The sequence below is a fragment of the Kogia breviceps genome, chromosome 20 (genome assembly GCF_026419965.1).
Source record: "Kogia breviceps isolate mKogBre1 chromosome 20, mKogBre1 haplotype 1, whole genome shotgun sequence".
NCBI lineage: Eukaryota > Metazoa > Chordata > Mammalia > Artiodactyla > Physeteridae > Kogia > Kogia breviceps.
Window position 1 is genome coordinate 29,384,125 of NC_081329.1, and position 18,898 is coordinate 29,403,022.

The 18,898-nt window shown below is 42.8% G+C and overlaps 1 protein-coding gene across 10 annotated transcripts; it reads left to right on the forward strand.

Annotated features, from left to right (window-relative positions):
* The first annotated feature begins 1,749 nt into the window (after positions 1-1,749).
* GOLGA7 (golgin A7) lies at positions 1,750-18,494 on the forward strand. 10 transcript variants are annotated; one of them, XM_059049517.2, is made up of 6 exons: positions 1,750-1,944; positions 2,209-2,341; positions 7,103-7,255; positions 13,439-13,540; positions 14,686-14,748; positions 17,111-18,494. In XM_059049517.2, exons 2-5 carry the CDS (start codon positions 2,231-2,233, stop codon positions 14,731-14,733), a joined length of 414 nt encoding a protein of 137 aa, XP_058905500.1. In that variant the 5' UTR covers positions 1,750-1,944; positions 2,209-2,230; the 3' UTR covers positions 14,734-14,748; positions 17,111-18,494. The 10 variants fall into 10 exon arrangements, with proteins under 10 accessions (XP_058905500.1, XP_058905495.1, XP_066878820.1 ...); XM_067022719.1 differs by having other exon boundaries at positions 1,845-1,995; XM_059049519.2 differs by having other exon boundaries at positions 1,933-2,051.
* The last annotated feature ends 404 nt before the right edge of the window (positions 18,495-18,898 follow it).

Genomic DNA, 18,898 nt, shown 5'->3' on the forward strand with positions numbered 1-18,898 from the left:
AGCAGCTTTACTTGTAATAGCCAAAAACTGGAAGCAACTCCAATGTCTATCAACAGATGAATGAATAAAGAAACTGTGGGGTGTCCCTACAATGGAATACTACCATCCAGCAACAAAAAGGAATGAATTCTTGACGGCACAACAGATGAATCTCAAAACTATTAGTCTATGTGAAAGAAGCCAGACAAGAAGAATACATACTGTATGATTCATTTCATATAAAATTCAGGGAAATGCAAACTAATGTATAGGGACAGAAAGCAGATCAGTGCCTGGGGAAAGGCACTGAAGAAACGAAGGAGGGATTACAAAGGAACATAAGGAACATTTTGAAAGTGATGAATGTTCACCATCTTGATTGAGGTGATGGTTTCATGGTTGTATACATGTTAGAACTTATCAATTTGTCTGCTTTAAATACATTCAGTTTATTGTATGTTATTTATACTCCCATAAAGCTGTTTTTAAAATACAACAAGAGAAAAAATTTTAAATATATAGTAGGCAGTGTCAGAGAGTGGTGCTAACAGGTTATACATTGGGCCCCCTTACCCAAGGGGGGGGTACATTCCAAGACCCCCAGTGGATGCCTGAAACTAGTACCAAAGTACTAGTTTGATGCCCGAAGATAGTACCAAACCCTATATATACTGTTTTTTCTTACATATACATACCTATGATAAATTTTAGTTTATAAATGAGGCTTAGTAAGAGACTAACAACAATAACTAATAACAAAATAGAACAATTATAACAATATATTGTAATGAAAGTTATGTGAATGTGGTCTCTCTCAGAATCTTATTGTACTGTACTCACCCTTCGTCTTGTGATAATGTGAGGTGATAAAACGCCTAAGCGATGAGATGATGTGAGGTGAATGACAGCGTTAGGCTGCTATTCACCTGCTAATAGGTCAGAGAGGAGCATCTGCTTTGGGAGATCGTGGATCATGACGATGTCAATGATGGGACGTCAGGGGTAGACATGGATGATTGAGGATACCAAAGGGATGGAGCCAAAAGCAAGACATTCCATCACGCTACTCAGAATAGGCACACAACTTAAAAGATGAATTGTTTATTTCTGGAATTTTCCATTTAATATTTTCAGACTGAGGTTGACTGGGGGTGGGGGCGGAGGTAACTGAAACCTGGGAAAGCAAAACAAAGGTGGAATACTGTATCAGCCAGGCACACCAGATAAAGGGCTTCCGTGGCTGCCTTGCAAAGGTACGCCGAGCTGGGGGTCGGGAGCGGGGGTAAGGGCCCTTGGCAAGCCTCTCAGGAGGGGTGGAGGCTGACTGCTGGATGAAAATCTTTGGGGTAGAAGGAAAGACAACACCTCCAGGAAAGTTGAGGGAGGGATGCTTGACAATGAAGCCCATGCAGCTTCTCCCTCCTCCCTTCCTCCCCCCGCCCCTCGCCAAACCGATCGTCCCCCGCCAAGCCTGCTTTCCATTTGTAAATCTGTGTGAGCAGTTGTTTTGTAGAGTTGGGTGGTGTCCCACGTGTAAACTGAGACTTCCAATCAAGAGTGAAAATAAACCCTTACAATCGGTGATCAGAAACTATGTCGCCATGATGAACGAGGAAATCACATACCAGGGAAATGACACACCGGGGAAATCCCTAGTCTCGAACCCTTTGCACCCTCAGATGAACTCGGTCTCCACTGCTCTCCCCGTCGCCCCGCCCCGCAACCCCGCCCCCACGGGTCCTGCAGCCCCGCCCTCCGGCCCCGCCCGGCCTTTTCCTTCCGGATGGACTCCTCCGGGCTAGGTGGGGGACGGAGTCGGCCCTGGCCCCGCCCACGGTGCCCGCCCCCGCACCGCAGCGCGCAGCCTCGGCAGGATCGCTTTACGGCCGGAGGGGTGGGTGGGTCCTAGACTCGAGGTAGGAGACCGAGTTGAGGGGCGAGGAAAGAGGCCTTTTGCGGCAGGACGTAAGTGACGGCGTAGGCGGTGCGACAGCAGCTGGAGGGCAGCGGAGGCGGGTTCGTGTTTCCCGGGCCGAACCGGGCTCTGGGGGGCGCGGGGCCTGGCCCGGGAGGTAGCTGAAGGCCCGCGGTGAAAGCATGGGTGAAGGGGAGTGGGGCGGGGAGGCCTTGGGCTGCTTTGGGCGGTGGGTGGGTCGGCGGGGCTGGCGGGCTGGAGTCCTGGGTCCAGGCCGGAGATCTGACCGTGGTTGGTATCCCCCGAACCCGCAGCGCGGCCCGTCCTGTCCTCGCCATGAGGCCGCAGCAGGCGCCAGTGTCCGGGAAGGTTTTCATTCAGCGAGACTACAGCAGTGGCACCCGCTGCCAGTTCCAGACCAAGTTCCCCGCGGAGCTGGAGAACCGGGTATGCAGCCGGGCTCCCCGCACCTGCTCTGGGGCGAGGCCGGGAGCCTCCCCCGGGGTGGCAGGGAGTGCGGGTCTGGGAGGAACAGGCACAGAAGGGGCCTGGGCCGGGGATGTACGAAGAGGGCCGCTAAACAAGACCTGGTGTTCGGAGGACAAGGAATAAGGCCAAGCCCCCGGGTCTGACGACCTGGTGGAGCTCCGTGGTGCCCAGGGCCCTGATGTGTGCGCCGCCCTCTTTCCCTGCCGTCCCCACCCCACCACGGGTCATTGACCACAGTGATGAGGAACTAATTCCTGGCGCTCCAAGCCACCTACCTTAGCGTGTTGTAAGCTGCACCCTCTAACCTCACCACGCAAGGGAACTAAATACCATTTTCGTGACTGGCGTCTGTGGCCACAGTGCTGGCCGCACTGGTCGGCAGGAAAGGTTTATTATTAAGGGCTGTGCTAGGCAGTGCAGACAGGCCTTGAACCTGGAAAACGCAGAGCACTGGATGGGCCTGGGCAGGGAAATATCTCAGAACGAGGCCCTCAACTTGTCCCTCGCAGTTCTGATAGCTGGGAGCCACCTGTACTGTATTGGCTTACAGGTCAGAGTTGTCATCAGGATGTGGGTCTTTGGGGCAGCCTTGCATGCAAAAAGGGATGTGCTTTCCCTTTCTTCAGACTTAGGAAAAGTGATGGTAATGATCATTGTATCTTACTTTAAAGGTACAGCGACATGAACATATGTGAGTATGTGTGTTTTCTTGTGCCCACATGTGTTCACACACCCAAAGACAGACTGTTTGGTCTTGAGCTTTGTAAGATAAACCTGACTGTGTTTCCTGTTCAGAGGTCAGAGGGCAATTTCTGGTTAGATGGGAGCAGGTTTTGTGGCTCTCTCCTCTTTGACAAGGGGTGGGGGCGGGACTGAGAGGTCATTGGGCATGGGTGTGGAGCTAAGCAGTGCTGGCTGTGGAGTAAGTAGGTGCTGATGAGTCTTCTGGAGCTCTGTGTAGCAGTCATTTAAAATTGGCTTGTGGGGCTTCCCTGGTGGCACAGTGGTTAAGAATCTGCCTGCTAATGCAGGAGACACGGGTTCAATCCCTGGTCCGGGAAGATCCCACATGCCACAGAGCAACTAAGCCTGTGTGCGACAACTACTGATCCTGTGCTCTAGAGCCTGCGAGCCACAACTACTGAAGCCTGCACACCTAGAGCCGGTGCTCCGCCACAAGAGAAGCCACCACAGTGAGAAGCCCGCGCACAGCAACGAAGACAAATGCAGCCAAAAATAAATAAATAAATAATTTAAATAAAAAAAAAAAAAAAAAAAAAAAATTGGCTTGTGAGGAGGTGGGTTGTCCTACCTGATTGCCATAGATAGTGTTGCCTCTTGGTTAGAGCTCCTGAATGTCGTCTTTTAAAAATAATTTAACATCACAGTTAACATGGTTTACATTTTAGGACTTACATGAAATGGATCAAATGTTTTACTTTTAAGTCTCTTACACAGAAACTCTGACTTAATACTATTTATGTACTTTCAAATCAGAGTGTAAATAACTCTTTTGCACCACCACACTTATTTGGATGTCACATGATGCCTTTGTTTAAAAGTTTTAAAAGTCAAATTTCCAACTCATAATTGAGCCAAATATACGTATGTAGAATCAGACATGAGCCTGCCACTCTGTGTGTGGTGGAGCCTTTATTTTATAGTCTGAATACAGAAACAGTATAGTCACAGAACTTCACCGACTGTTACAGGAAATTGCTGTCTCTAAATTCTGGAGTCCTTTTACTTCTTTGACTTCGTGTAGCCCAGAACCGCTTGTGATTCTGAGTACTATATGGAATGTTATTTGGTGCTGTTCAGTTGTGCCCTTGAGTTTTCTTTTTTTTTTTTAATGTTTGGGTTAAAACACTAGCTTATACTTTAAACTACTTGGGAAGGCTTTGATTTTTTTTTTTTAATGTGTCGAGATTAAGTTTAAATTACAGGTTTAAATTTTCCTTGCTTTGTTTGATGGAAAATGGAAAGTTTCTTTCTTTGTTTTTTTACTACTTAACCCTAGAAATTGTATTGATTGCTCTGCCTCTGGGGCTGGTTTTCCCTTTGTGAGAACATTGCACTTGGCAACTTAATAGAGGAAGAAATAAACATGCAAATGTTTTGTGTGACTTTAAAGCATTAAGCACACACGTTTGTACCCTTTAACTTGTGACTGAGGACAAGTTCTGTCTGTTAACAAGTTTAGTTGCTCACTGCCTGTGAGAACGTAATACTTTGATGTGTAAGTGCTTTGTTGCCAGGATAGTTCTTTGAAGAAAGCTCGATTCTCACTTGAGCGAAAATACAGACATCTTAGGCACCCTTGGCCTGGGCAGCAGAGAAGTGAGTGAACTACAATTGAGGCATTTGTTCCTCTGCATCCCTTTAACAATGTCTCTACATCCGGTCAGTAGAAATGACCTTTGACTTGGAATCTCTTTAAGCTTCAGCCCCATTCTTTGACAGGTAGTTCAACAAGAAACAGAAATTCCGGGAAGACGAGCCTGATTCCTCTTTCTCTTCTGGCTTCCGGTGTTTGTTGGTCCAAATTTGGATTTAGCTCCAGCTTCACATATCTCCACATGCTGATGTAGCTGCTGTATTAGTGTGCAGGTACCGAGGGGTGAACGTGGACAGCCATGCTTCCTGGTGCCTGAGGGGCACGAGAGCAAGGCCCACATCTGTCCTAGTAAGTGTATCCTTGCCCGTACTGCTGCCTGTCATGCTTTTTCCCTTTTTATTCTTTTTTTGGCCAAGGTGCGAGGCTTGCGGGATCTTCAGGGACTGAACCTGTGCCCTCGGCAGTGAAAGCGTGGAGTCCTAACCGCTGGACCACCAGGGAATTCCCCCCCCCCTTTTTTTTTTTAGTTAAACTTTAAAAAAAAAATATTCTTCACCTTGGATTTTTTTTTTTTAATATGATCTATGATTTGCCTCCAACCTATTAAGCATTGCAGTCTTGGAATAACTTTTAAGAATTAGTGTTTCTGGTAGGATCAGTAATTCTGATCTGAAAGAAATAAAATGTTTCTGGGTTGATTCCCTAGTTTTGAATCATTCTGTCCAAAGAAATGTAAATAATTCAAACAACTTTCTTTCTCAGATCATAACATCGTAGTAAATCAAATGCGAGTGTTTGAAATTATTTGGACCTTTGTGCTTTCACTGATGGCCAAACTGAAGGCATTAACTTAGGCAGCACCAGGTGGAGATAACAGTTTACCATTGATAACTTGTTCACTGAGTTGTTCTCCTAAGTCTGTTTTCTGGGAACGGTGACGGGTTGCCTGGGTGACCGTTGGTAACACAGCACATCTTCAAGTTGGAGGCTCAGTGAAGGGACGCTGCCCTGGCTCTCAGCACCATCTCCACCCACCCAGCCCTGGTCAGAAACACTCATGTTCTGGAAAGTTAAATGTAGCTCCTTTTAAAAAACAGGTCGAGCCACCACCACTTTAAAGTTTTCATGCCTTTGGCTCATTGAGTCCTCACAGTTTTCCACGCGAAGGACAAAACAACCGCCTCTCACCTAAAGGGTTTCAATAGCTTAAGGGTGATGGTCATAAGTCATCAGATGTATTCTGTACGTTAACAGAGAATTATGTTCTTGGGAACATTTTGTCTCACACTGTATACTGAGGTTCTTTGAGTTTCTTTCTGAGTCTATTTCTATGTAAAGTCTTCATGAAAGAGAGAATTCATATGTAAGTAGTTATTGGTTTTAGGAATAAGGGAGATATTGTGTGAGAGAAAGCGGAGAACAAGGACAGCTAAATTGTGCTTTGTTACCTACCAAGAATGCTACAATTGGGTGAAATACTCAACTAATGGGACTTGAAATTCCTAGGGTGAAGTATTGAGATTTGAAATCGACGAACTGTTCAAAGAAGAAAGTACTGTGCTCTTGGAAGAAGAAAGTGAAAGCAGATGATGAGAGTGAGAAGAGGATACAGTAGTAGTATTAGTGTACATGGTGTCACTGGCTAGAAGAGGGTAATAGGAACCCGTGGTGTGAAGAGTTGTGTAGTAGTTTGAGATTTTGCCTGGTTCGGTGTCAGCTTTTAGTAACCAAATAGTTACTTTAAAAGAGATGGGCAGTGAGGAAATAATACAGTTTGCACCTTTTGCTCTACTAAAAATGTCCCTACTTCCCTTTTTTGCCTAAGTAGAGTCCAGCATTTAGGGACTTGATTTAAGATTACCTGCTCTTTCCAGATAAAGAGAATGCACCCGTCCGTTTGTTCCCCCACCATACTTTATACATGCCTCAATTACAGTGTTCTGTTGACTTCTTGTGTTTTGATTGTTACATATCTGTTATGCTCATGACTGTAAATGCCTTGAGGACTAGAAAGCGTCTTAGTCTTCTTTCTCTAAGGCCTGTCATGATACCTGATGGTAGGTGCTCCATAAATGTGAATATGAGAGAATAGAAAGATGGAAATATTGTATAATTTAATTAAGCTACCTGTGATTCAGTATAGAGGATAGAGACACCATTTTGAACCTTAATGATATCCAGTGTCCATAAGAAGGATAAAATTAGACAAACACTAACCGGTTTCAGTAACTTACGTCCAGATGTAATCACCTAAAAATTTCTTTGCGGACAGTTAGATAAGAATGTTGACGAAACGGCAACCTAAATTAGTGATAGCCAGCAGAAGTGAGGTGCTCGTCTTTTTTTCCAAAACGTATTTTTAAATTCTTTTTTCCATACAGATTGATAGGCAACAATTTGAAGAAACAGTTCGAACTCTAAATAATCTTTATGCTGAAGCAGAGAAGCTCGGGGGCCAGTCCTATCTTGAAGGCTGCCTGGCTTGTCTAACAGCGTACACCATCTTCTTGTGCATGGAAACTCACTACGAGAAGGTAAGCCTACCTCTGTTTTCACACAGTCTCTTAAAATCATAAAGAAGCTGGGTTTATTACAGGTTTATGTTTACAGGGTGACAATTGCAGTAAAACTTAAAGGGACATTCATAATAATAATTGTTCACATTTTATAGTGTTGCTTCTATGACCAGACACATAGAAAAGAATCCTGAGTCTTTGAGAAACAGGTTGCCCTGTTAATATTGAAATCTGCTTACACTTAAGGAGAATGTGGAAAACCCACGTTCTCATTCTGCCTAGCCTTCTGAGAAGCCTTTTCTTTATTTCCCCAAATTTCTGTCCTCCATCTTATCCTCCCCACTGAGTTCTTGTCTTCTCTTTCAACTGTCTGCTGGGCCCAGAGTTGCTGGCTTCTCAACCTAGATGTCCAGAAGTCAAGCCTCACACCTCCCCATTTCGTTCAGTAGCATGCTGTCTTTTTCAGGACCATCTTTAGGTGGAGGGCTAGAGGGGGAGAATTTATCAGTTGTCAGACTGAAATAGCTTCCATTTTCCCATTCATTAACTTTATGACTTCTGCCACCACCCTGGTTTATGCCCTTATGACCTTTCTCCTAGACTAGTGCCACAGTCTCCGGAGCCTCCCTCCTTTCCTTCTTTTCCATTTCCAAACATTGGCTGTGCCGTAAAACACAGCCGTGCCTCCCCCGCCACTCCTGCAAAGTGAGAGGCCTTCCCGGGTTCCATCTCAGGCCCTGCCCGAGCCCACCCCCAGCTCACCTCTCCAGCTCTGTCCCGCGCCCCTTCCTCACTTTGTCTTTCAGCCAACCACGCAAGAACTCCGAGGTTTTCCTCCACCTGAAGTGCTGTTCTTCCCGCGTCTGAATCTCACCAGTCCCCCAGTCCCACTTTCAGCTAGCTTTTTATCTACCCCTGTAATCAGAATAAGTTCTCTCCTCCGTATCCCCACAGTGCTTTACTCGTATCTGTTTTCTGGCCCTTAGCACTCTCCACTTAGGAATGTAGCCGTTTATAGCCAAGTATATTCATACTTGTAGCCTTCAAGTATGTCTTTTTCTTGAGGTCAAGGACAGTGTATCCCTCTTCAGGCCTAGCACCATAGCTTGGGTAGATGAGGCACCCATTTACTGTGTGTTAAGTTAATGAATTTCTGTTAATCACAGTAAACCCCAAATAGATAATTAAATTCTGATCATGATTAGAAAACGAAAGGCTGTAAGGAGATCTATATTATACCCACCTGATAGAAGTTTCCCTGTGACTGTCTTGCACTCCATGTGGTGGAGAGCAGATAGAGTTGCAGCTAAAATATTTTGAGCTCTCAGCGGAAAATGATGCTGTATTCTTCCTTAGCATCCTGACACGAATTCCCCTTGTGTTACTAAAAGGGAACACTGAAGAAGCGTAGTTTATATCCTTCTCCATGTCACATACTCTCATTCCTGCTTAAGGATCTGTGTCAGCTTTCAGTCTGTTCTGTCTTACCAGCTTCTCTGTAATAATACATTTGGTGAGTGAAGGGACAGGGGAGTCATTCATTCGATAAATATTTATTGAACACCTACCATGTGCTAAGTACTGTGCAGGGGTTATGACTGAATAGAGCAGACTTGGTTGCTGACGTCATGGAGTTTATAACTCAGTGGTAAAAACTGATAATAAGGAAACAAAACCCACAGAATTGTAAGTTGTGATAAATGCCTTGAAAAAACCAACTTCCCTAGGATAGAAAATACAGGAAAGACCCAATTTAGATCGTGTGGTCAGAAAGGGCCTCTGAGATGGCAATATTAAGCTGCCGCCTGAAGGATGGGGAGCGCAGGGCTCTTCAGGTGGAGGGATGAGTGTATGCAGAGCATCTAGTGTCCCCCGTGCGGAGCGGGTCGTGGGGGGAGGAGGGCGGAGGCGACTCGAGAGGTGAGGGGACCTGCAACCTCCGGGAGTGTGTGCTCCGTGGAAAGAAGCTTAGATTTTATTTCCCTGCAGGGAGGGAACCACTCAAAGGTTTTAAGCAGGAGTAATAATAGGACTAGATTTTCATTTTAAAGAGATTCCTTAGCTCTGGGGGGAAAAGGTATAAAAGTGGAAGTAAGACGCTCCGTAGAAGTCCAGGCAAGAGAGGATGATAGCTTGGACGGGGAGCAGAGCAGCATGGCCGGAAGGAGGTGAACAAATTCAGGGGACGCGCTGGTGGTGGAGCCTGGACGCCCTGAGGAGCCACTGACCGCGGTGGGTAAAAGCAGTCATCCCGGGTGGCTATTAAAGACGCGTGTAATATTGTCAATCTAAGGTAGAAATACATCCTCCAGGGTATTTTATTCATGCTTAGTGGAGCACTAGATGCTTGAATTCTCATTTCACTATAGTTTCTAAATTTGTTGATGAGATTTTAATTAACTTTTATTTATTTGTGTCCAGTTGCTAAAATAGATACAGATACCTGCTTCTGACCTCAGTTGTAAAAAGAAATTGGTAATTGGGTGCCAGCCAAGTCATTTACTAAATGATGAGATCATGGACAAGTTAATCTCTCCAAGTCTGAGTTCTCTCAACCCTAAAACGGGTCTTAGACTGGTGGTTGCCAAGGGGCAGGGGCTGAGGGAGGGATGGAGTGGGAGGTTGGGATTAGCAGATGTCAGCTATTACACAGAGAATGGATAAACAGCAAGGGCCTACTGTACAGCACAGGGAACTATAGTCAATATCCTGTGATAAACCATAGTGGAAAAGAATATGAAAAAGAATATATATACATGTGTAACCGAATCAATTTGCTGTATAGCAGTAATTAACACAACATTGTAAATCAGCTGTACTTCAATTTTTAAAAAAGGTAAATCTAAAAAAAATAAATGGGTCTTAGAATTAATAAATTGCCTTATATGTGGTAGATGCTTAATAAAGTTTTCTTAAGATAGATTTAAAAATTAAGTTTGTGAACTTACATGTACAGTTTTTTTATTTCAAGTGTATAATCTTTTTCAGCAACTGCTAGTTTATCTTCTAAAACATTTAGCAATCCTTAGTTAAAATCTTTTTGATTGTTAATCTTGGAAGGAAGTTCTCAGTGTCAGAAATATAATGGCCTTGAGTTCATAGGTAACATATAAGGTAGTACTTTATAAGTCTAGTTAAGGTCTCTTTCTTCTTACAGAGTAAGTATTAATAACAAGTAAAAACCAAGTAAAATTAGTCCAGAAACCAAAATTTAAGGCATGGTCACTTTTTATAAAAACACGATTTTATTTTAGAAAGTGGACATGAATAACTAGATCATGCAAAGTAAATAACGGGAATGGTCATAATTAAGATATAATGTGCCTGTACTTTTAAGAGAAAACATGTTAAACGTGTATTTGTATTTTTGATACCCAGCCACTCCCTCTTCTCCAGTTTGCCTCTTAGGAATTTCTGTGCTATTATTTTCTACTTTATGAAAGGACAGGATTGAATCATTTAGCAGTCTTTCTTGTTTTAAACACTAAAACTTCTAGTCTACCAACAGTAGTAAGCCAAATATAATTGTGCTTACACTAGTCATGTGGGTTAAACTTTTGAAAATTGTAAATAGGCCTTTTAAAATCCACTAGAACAATCGTGCAATTTTTTAACTACAATGTGCTATTTATTGATTTTAAATGAAGATAAAGGCTTCAGTGTTATTCCTCTGTGTTGCTGCCCGTTATAATCAGGGAACAAAGGGGCTTGTAGAAGGTTCTCCTCTCAGGAGCCGTCTGCTGTGCTCATCAAGCAGAAGACATCGCTCCGGCCCGTGGGCTGTGATCTGAAAGGAGTGCAGTCAGAGGAGCTTAGATGTCTCTGAAAATACTAAAATCCTGGTGCTCTCAGTCAGCCCCGCTTAGGGTATCTTTCCCTGAGGGCCTAGCACGCTTTCTGCGGTTTAATATTCTCAAGGAGGATAATAGTCTTTCCTGAGGTTTCAGTGTTTAGCTTTGTCAATATTCTATAAATTGAGGTTTTACTGAGTGTTTGAAGATAACAGAGATAATTTTGTTCAATGTTATAGTTTGTTTTAACATTGATTTACCAAAACTAATAAAGTATGAGTAATATATGTCAACATAAGGTTTCTTGGGGGTGAGAATGCTGCTTTGTCCTGTCTGGGATGAGGTATGAGTTGACTCATATTAATGCTTTCCTATTGCTAACGACACTAAGAGTTTAAAAAGCATCTTGGTTAGGACGATGCTGCCTTCACCACAATACCGTAAGAGGATTTGGAACTTACACAAAAAGAAAACTAATTGTTTTCTTTCTGAACTGATACCCAAGTGCCCATGACTGTTATTAAAGTTTAAATAAAAACCTTGCATGACAAAGTTCTGCATGAATCGCGTAAAGGAATGCTGCTTCTTTGCTGGTAACCTGTACCCAAGGAGACAGGGAGGAAAGCTGTTTTGAAGGAATCCTTTCTTTGAAACCAGCCATGCAGGCATTTTCCTGAGCGTCCCCCTGAGTATAAATGGACTGGGGTGAGGGGAGACTGGCTCTCCAGTTTCCAGCTCTGGCAGGTGAGCTGAGAAGGAAATTGGAGAGAAGACAGAGGGTCCTGAGTTGGGCACCTTCACAGGCTACTTCCTGCCCCATGACATTCTAGCAGGATTGACAAACGCTGGTAGAAAGATAGCGCCCATAGAGACCGAGCACCGCTCACATTCTTTGAGAGTTGAGCATAGGAGAATGACACATGTACTTCAGATAATTAGGTGAAAAGCTCTTTTCTTTAGAAATAGTATTCTTAAATTACTTCATAACCCTGCAGATTGCTCTTTTAATAATATCATGCTCTTTTTAAAAAAGCGTAAAACGTTAGATTGTATTATTCCCCAAAGATGTAACCTGCATAAAGTATTTATCTTCTTCCTTCAATGAGAAAATTCATTATACAAACCACCTAGAGTTTTAAATTCTAAACCAACTTATACCAAAGCACCTAAATTTTAACATCCTGATTTGTTAGTTTGGCCTGGTACATTATAGACCCACACATAAATCATTTCTTCATTTCCAACTTCATTTTCATACAGTTCTTTTTTCCCTTTATGTTGTGACCACATTTATCTGTGACTTTATCATATTCTGGTAGTGTGAATTTAAGAAAACATATAGTAATTAAAGAATTGGATCAAAGCCGCTTTGAAGATTAGAGCCAGAAAAGGATTATAATGACTTTGAATCTGAAATAAAACATGTAACTCTTTGATTTTGTATATAGCTATTAAAATTTATTTTCTTCTAGGTTATCTGTTTCAGAATTGCCCTTATTAAAGCTGGAGATTTGGCAATTTCCAGAAGTTCCTTTGTATCCTATCTGGCTTTTGTCTACATTTGCTTTGACTTTTACAAGCTTAATACTAAACTTATAAGGTTTAGTGAGGTTGAGGTTCCCATCTAGGACACAAGAGCAAACTACAGAGCAGTGCTCCATGCAGGCCTGGAAATGATATAAGACACTTGTCATCAGACCCTCCGTGGCAGCCAGCACGTGCGTGCTTGATAAAGGGAATAAACTTTTCAGTTTTAAACTCACTGGGCTCCCTTTGTTGTAGGCCTACCTTGTATCATTACTTAAACTTGATGAAAATGTACAAAGGAGAGAAGAAGTTCTTTATTTCTTTTCTTTTTTTCCTCTCTCTTTTTAAAAAAATTTTTTGGTTGCGCTGCGCAGCTTGCGGGATCTTAGCTCCCCAACCAGGCGTTGAACCTGGACCCTCAGCAGTGAAAGCGCCAAGTCCTAACGATGGACCACTAGGGAAGTCCCGAGAAGCAGTTCTTAAGTATTAAGGTGAAGGCCAAGAGCTGTCCTTGATAGCAGAAGAGGTCACATGATGCGCACTTCATGAGTAGGGAAGGGGAAAGCGCACTAACCCTCGAGTGTATAGTCTGTTTCTCCGTAACCAGGGTGAAGGTGACCGGGAGGGGAGGGCGTGGCTCTCGTGCCGCCGTGACACTGCATCTGCGGTGGCACTTGCACTGCGTGGGTGTTGCTCGGGGCTGGGGGCGGCGGTGTCGGGAGCCCCGTGGCCTGAGCCACGTGGTCAGAGCCGCCCCTCCACGTGAACACCCATTCTTGCTTTGAAAACTAATTCCACTGCCTGAATATTTTGAGGTCCAGCTGATGCTTCACAGGGAAATCTGATGACGTTTAGAAAAAGCTGTGGTGTTTCTTTTGGTCAGGTTCTGAAGAAAGTCTCCAAATACATTCAAGAGCAGAATGAGAAGATCTATGCTCCCCAAGGCCTCCTCCTGACAGATCCCATCGAGAGAGGACTTCGAGTTGTATCTTTTCAGCCTAGATCACAAGGTCTCAATATCTGTAAACAGAACCTTTTGATTGGTCCTGTCGAGCAGCGGCCGGAGAGAATTTAACTCCCTTCTGCCGTACTTGCCCTAGGACTCTTCTGTGAGAAGGCACGCCCGCCACGAGCCCCCAGCTCCAGCGCTCTCCCTTGACGCGCGCCTCTCCTTCCTCTGTGTCATGCTGGTCTCTGTGCATTGTGCAGTGCTCGGGCTGCCGTCATCTTGGTGGCTCTGTGGCGTCTTGTAGTAATAATGGGGGTGGTGTGAGTCAGGCATTTCAGCTGCAGAGGCTGGACCCAAAGCCCCTTTGAAACGCGTGAACTCCTAACGTGCAGCGAGGTGGTCCAGATGAATCACACATCCGTGGGTTCCTCTGGCTCATTGAAATCAGCCACAGCTGCCAGATGTGTCATTTCATTACCTTTGACATACTGCGCGTATTTTTAGAGGCAGCAAGCTTTGAAAATCATGAAGTGAATTTCATAAATAAAATTGCAAAAAAACGAACTTTGCTTGATAATGGGAGTAAAATAAATTACTGGGTAAAATAAATTTTTTTTAAAACCTAGGTCAGATAACCCCAGGCCTTCCGGCTGATAATAATTTCAACAGTTTTATTATACTCAGCAGCAGTGGTTCTTAAACTTTTAGACGTTGTGAGCCCTCTCCCAAGAAGACGTTTGCATATAATTTCAGGGCATTTTGAACCCCTGACTTCAGTACCTCCATGGATGCTCAGTTAAGAGCTCCCCCTTAGTTCTACAATAAAGCATCCTTTTTCAGATTTTTTTTTTTTTTTCAAAAAATGAATAATCAGTGTTTGGGGAGGAGCTACATGTGTTATACTACAAGCAATTACAGTTCTTAAATTTTTAGCAAGGTGTAGAAAACATCGTGTTTAACTCAAGCAGGAGAAAATTTTAATAATTCAAAATAAGTAAGGCAAATAATTTAATTTTTAATTATTTAAATAATAATTTAATTATTTAAATAAGAATTTTAAATTAAGTAATAATTTAAAGTAATAAAGACAAGTCTGCACAGATCATACCTATCATCTCGCCGTGGTCCCTTTTTCTGTGTTCTGTTCTCTAGTGTGTTTTCTTAACAGCCATGCTGTTTAGATTGAAATTACTATTTATGAAGACAGAGGCATGAGCAGTGGAAGATAAACCATAGGATTAAAGGTAAATATGAAATTATATGATTTATGTGCAATTTTTGTAATTTTGTAGGATGCATGAATTTTCTTCCCTGCATCATAAGTAGTGGCTTATTCTCTGTACTGGCTTGATATTTAAAACGTGTATTTAAACCAAATTCTATAACCCAAGTGGTAGAGAATTTAATCCTGATTTTTTTTTTCTTCCCCCTGTATTGTTTTCAGACTGGTTCAGTTGTAACTTTGCTTTGGGGGTTTTGAGAGGTTTTTTTGCTGGGGGAGGCATCTTATTTTATTTTAATATTTCAAAACTATCCTAGACATTTTAATAGATGGGTCTCGCATATAAGAATCAGTTCAGAGATTTCCCTGCCTAAATGACAAATGGCTTTAATAACCAAAGAAACATTTCAGAGTGGGGTAGGGAGATTCTAAATATTTCATTTATTTAAGTGGCTTCATAGCCCTTTAGAAGAACACTTACCTCTAGTGGGTAGAACCATAAATTTTCATTCTTTTTAGAATGTTTATATTCTTATATATCCATATAATGACCTTGAACAAGTGAGAAACAAATTGGTGAATACTGATGGAAATCTATAGGAAGAATCACGTGGAAGCCACAGTACCTTCGCCCAGCCTTCTAAGTGACAAAACCATTGTCCTTCACTGTTTCTGCCAAGTTCAGTCATGTGCTCAGCCTCCCAGTCGTGTTCTGCTTCTGTGCCTGCCTGATTGACTTTGTCTGCAGGCGTCCATCACTAATTCACACGCCGCACGGAAACAGATTCTACCAGAGCAGACCAGTTCCTTCCCAGGGCAACAGTCATTATCGTAGCTACCGTTTTGAGGGTACCTGCTGTGTGCCCGCTGTTTTCCGATTCTCACAAGATTCTGCAGAGGATTTCCCCCACTTTACAGATAAGCAAACCAAGGTACCAATATATTAAATGATGTTCTCCAAGTCACACAGCTAATGGGTATTGAGATATGAACCCAAGTGTGATGGACCATAAAACCCCTATTTTTTACACCGTACTTCCTGTAAGTACGTGCAGCAGCAGAGACGTGGAGAAAGGAAACGGTTGATCAGGTTATTCTAAGTATTTAAATATCCCCTTTTCTTTTTCACTACCTTTTAAAAATACATTTTGTCTGCTCCTGTGCCATTTATTGAATCCTACAAAGCTGCCTTCTTTTAGCTCTAGGGAGTGTGTCACACAGATTCTTACCAGTCCCAGGCCTAAATAATGATGCCCTGTGCTCGGTGTTTCATTCTTTACCGAGGCTTTGTTTTGGAACACTTAGTGTTACCTATTTATGCACTTTCTCACATGGAGTTTCCAAACTGGTAATTCTCAAACGAGCAACCGGGAGCCCTACATGTGGTATTTGGGACGCGCCCTTGGGGTGAGTTTGTTTGATCACTTGTAGCTGCACCGACCCGGCCCGATCCATTTGTCATCATGGCTCACTTTGCAGCCGTTACTGCTCAATACACTGCTTTTCTGAGGTGGTGCACGGTTTGGAGCAATTACGCACCAGAGACCAATCTATCAACGTTCAACAACAGTGCAATTTTGAAATGAGATTTACAGTAGGAACTTGTGGTAATTTCGTGAACGCAGATACTTTGGTTCAGTGCAGTTTAGTTTTCCGACAATGTGTTCCTCAGACCCAGGATCCTGTGCGGGCTGAGGTCTCGGAGGAGGGGGGAAGCTATAAGAATAGTGAATTCAGTTCTATAATGTTTCTTCAGTCTACATGGTGTCTTCAGGTTGAAGCATTATATGGGAATTAAATTAACGATGTAACAGAAGAGTACACAGATCCTGGAGGTGGCCTTTAAATAGACTGATGGTGTTTTCTCTCTTTGGATTAAGATTGTCTTCTTTACTCAAAAAACAGAATACGTCATTATTCTGTCACAATAAATGATCATAAAAATAACCGTCTGTCAGCACTTCCTGTGTGCCTGTACTTTTCTAAATGCTTCATTTTAATTATCACCACATCCCTGTGAGGTAGATAATGTTATCCCTGTTTTTCAGAGGAGGAAACTCAGGCACAGAGAACCTAAGTTCCTTGTGCGAGGCCCCGAACGGGCAGGCAGTCTTGGAGGTGGCCAGGCCCCGGCTTGGCCGCCTGCCCCGTGCTGCGCTACCTCTCCTGACAGGGTTGGTCAGAGATGGGAGTACGCAGCCTTGGCTCTCCAGACCCTCGAGCTGTGCACTCACTCCGGCAGGCGGTACAGATCGAGGGATTTTTATTTGCTAGCACCTGGCTTCCCAGAGTGTAGCCCACATACCAGGAGCTCCCATCAGTCGATGTTTGGAGGTTAGTTAGCATCCCTCTCTAAAACCTTTTCTTCTCCCCTCTAACTCTAGGCCCACCTCCAGCTGGGACCCCCATCTGTCCACCGGCCGACTGCGGAGCGTCCCCCCCTCCTCCCCAGAGCATCATTCCTCCGTATCTGCTGCCAGAGCCACGGTGCCATTCACTCCAAGGACTGACTTCGTAAAATTCCACACCTGGAGTGACCTCTAGTCGCTCAGCATCCACTTTGTGTCTCCAGATTGTGTAGGACTCTGTAATCTTTTGATTAGTTTTTGAGAAAACGCAATGAAGCATTTCACTTTTTTTATCCAGAGCCATTAACAAAATATGCAGTTGGTCAGCCCAACACAGTTGATTTCTCACCCGCCACCAGTGCCAGTGGTTCTCGCCATTCCTTGGGCTTCAGCAAGTCGTAAACTAGCCAGTGCTCAGTCTTACTCCCCCAGACTCATAAAACGCTTTTCTCCGGGATTTTGGTGAAGGGTGGGCTGTGTCCGGTTTTGCTAATGCATCTCCCAGATTTCAGAGAATTACCAGTTTTGCCACGTCTCAAAGCTTAAAGATCAAGTTCTGCTGTTCAGTTTCTCAAACTGAAACTCATTGGGAAAATAATGTATAATGTTACTTGTTTTATTATAGCAGTTCCTGATTAAAGCAGTATTTAATGCAATTTCCAGATTTTGGGTTTTCGGGGTTTTTTTTTTTGAGAATTCTGTATTACTGCATTACCTTGAACATTGGGAAGATGTGGTATGTGTTGCTTGTTCCTTATAAAAATAAGTAAGCACAATAAAGTGGATGCTAAACCATCAAACACAAATGTCCCTGCTGTGTCCCTGAATGAGCAAGTGTTAATAAATATTTTAATTATAGTTTTGTTATAAATATAACTTAAGAGAAAAAAATTTGATAGGAATAATACTATATATTGCTAATTTTTAACTATCCCTACTGGCAAACCTTATGATTCCTAGACTTTCCTCATATACAGTATTCAGTGCACAGAAATACTATGATTGGTTCAAGTTCAGTAAGTTAAGTGATTTCCAACTAAAACTCTCAAGTCTGGGTCATTGTTTCTAGTTCTTTTTGGCTGTGTGTTCTTAGTATTGGGACTCCCTGTGCCCTTCATCTTTGGGGTTTGAGAGCACTGTATTTGGGAGAAAGCTAGGACATATACTAGGAGAGAATGAAACGGTTAAAAGTTTTCCGTTCAGAGATATTGTAGGTGCTAATACTGGGTTTAACCTTTCAGATTTAATTTCTTCTATGGGTCTGTTAGTTATTCAGTAAATCCCATAGGTCTATGTAATATTTTAATTGTATGAAACTTGTTACTTTATAGCCTATAATAGTGTGTCTGTCTGCCTTTTAAACCCATTGCAATAACTTTGCTGAAATATTAACACATTAGTAAAACTTTTCTTAAACAAATTGTCTCTGTGTCATATTTGGTGTGATTTGATAAAGTGATAAATGATATGGTATTAAATTTGGCAGATAGACAAATACTACAAGAATCCCTGGTTCAGTGTAGCTTAGTATTTGTAAACAAACGTCCGACATTTATACAGTTTGTCACACTTTGCAATTTCTTACATGCTTTATCTCAAGTGCGGACATGTTAGCTAAACAGCTAAAAACCAAGAAATAGCCCCTAATAGTCAAAATGTATTCAGTTACAGAAATAAGAGATTGGAATGGAAATAGAGATTTTTTTTTTTTTCCAATAAGAGATTGGAAAAAAGTATCCCAGTGCTGTGACAATCTTGGATCATCTGATCACTCCAGTTTTTTTTAATGAAATGCCTTTGCAGAGAGTAACTGCTTATAAATTA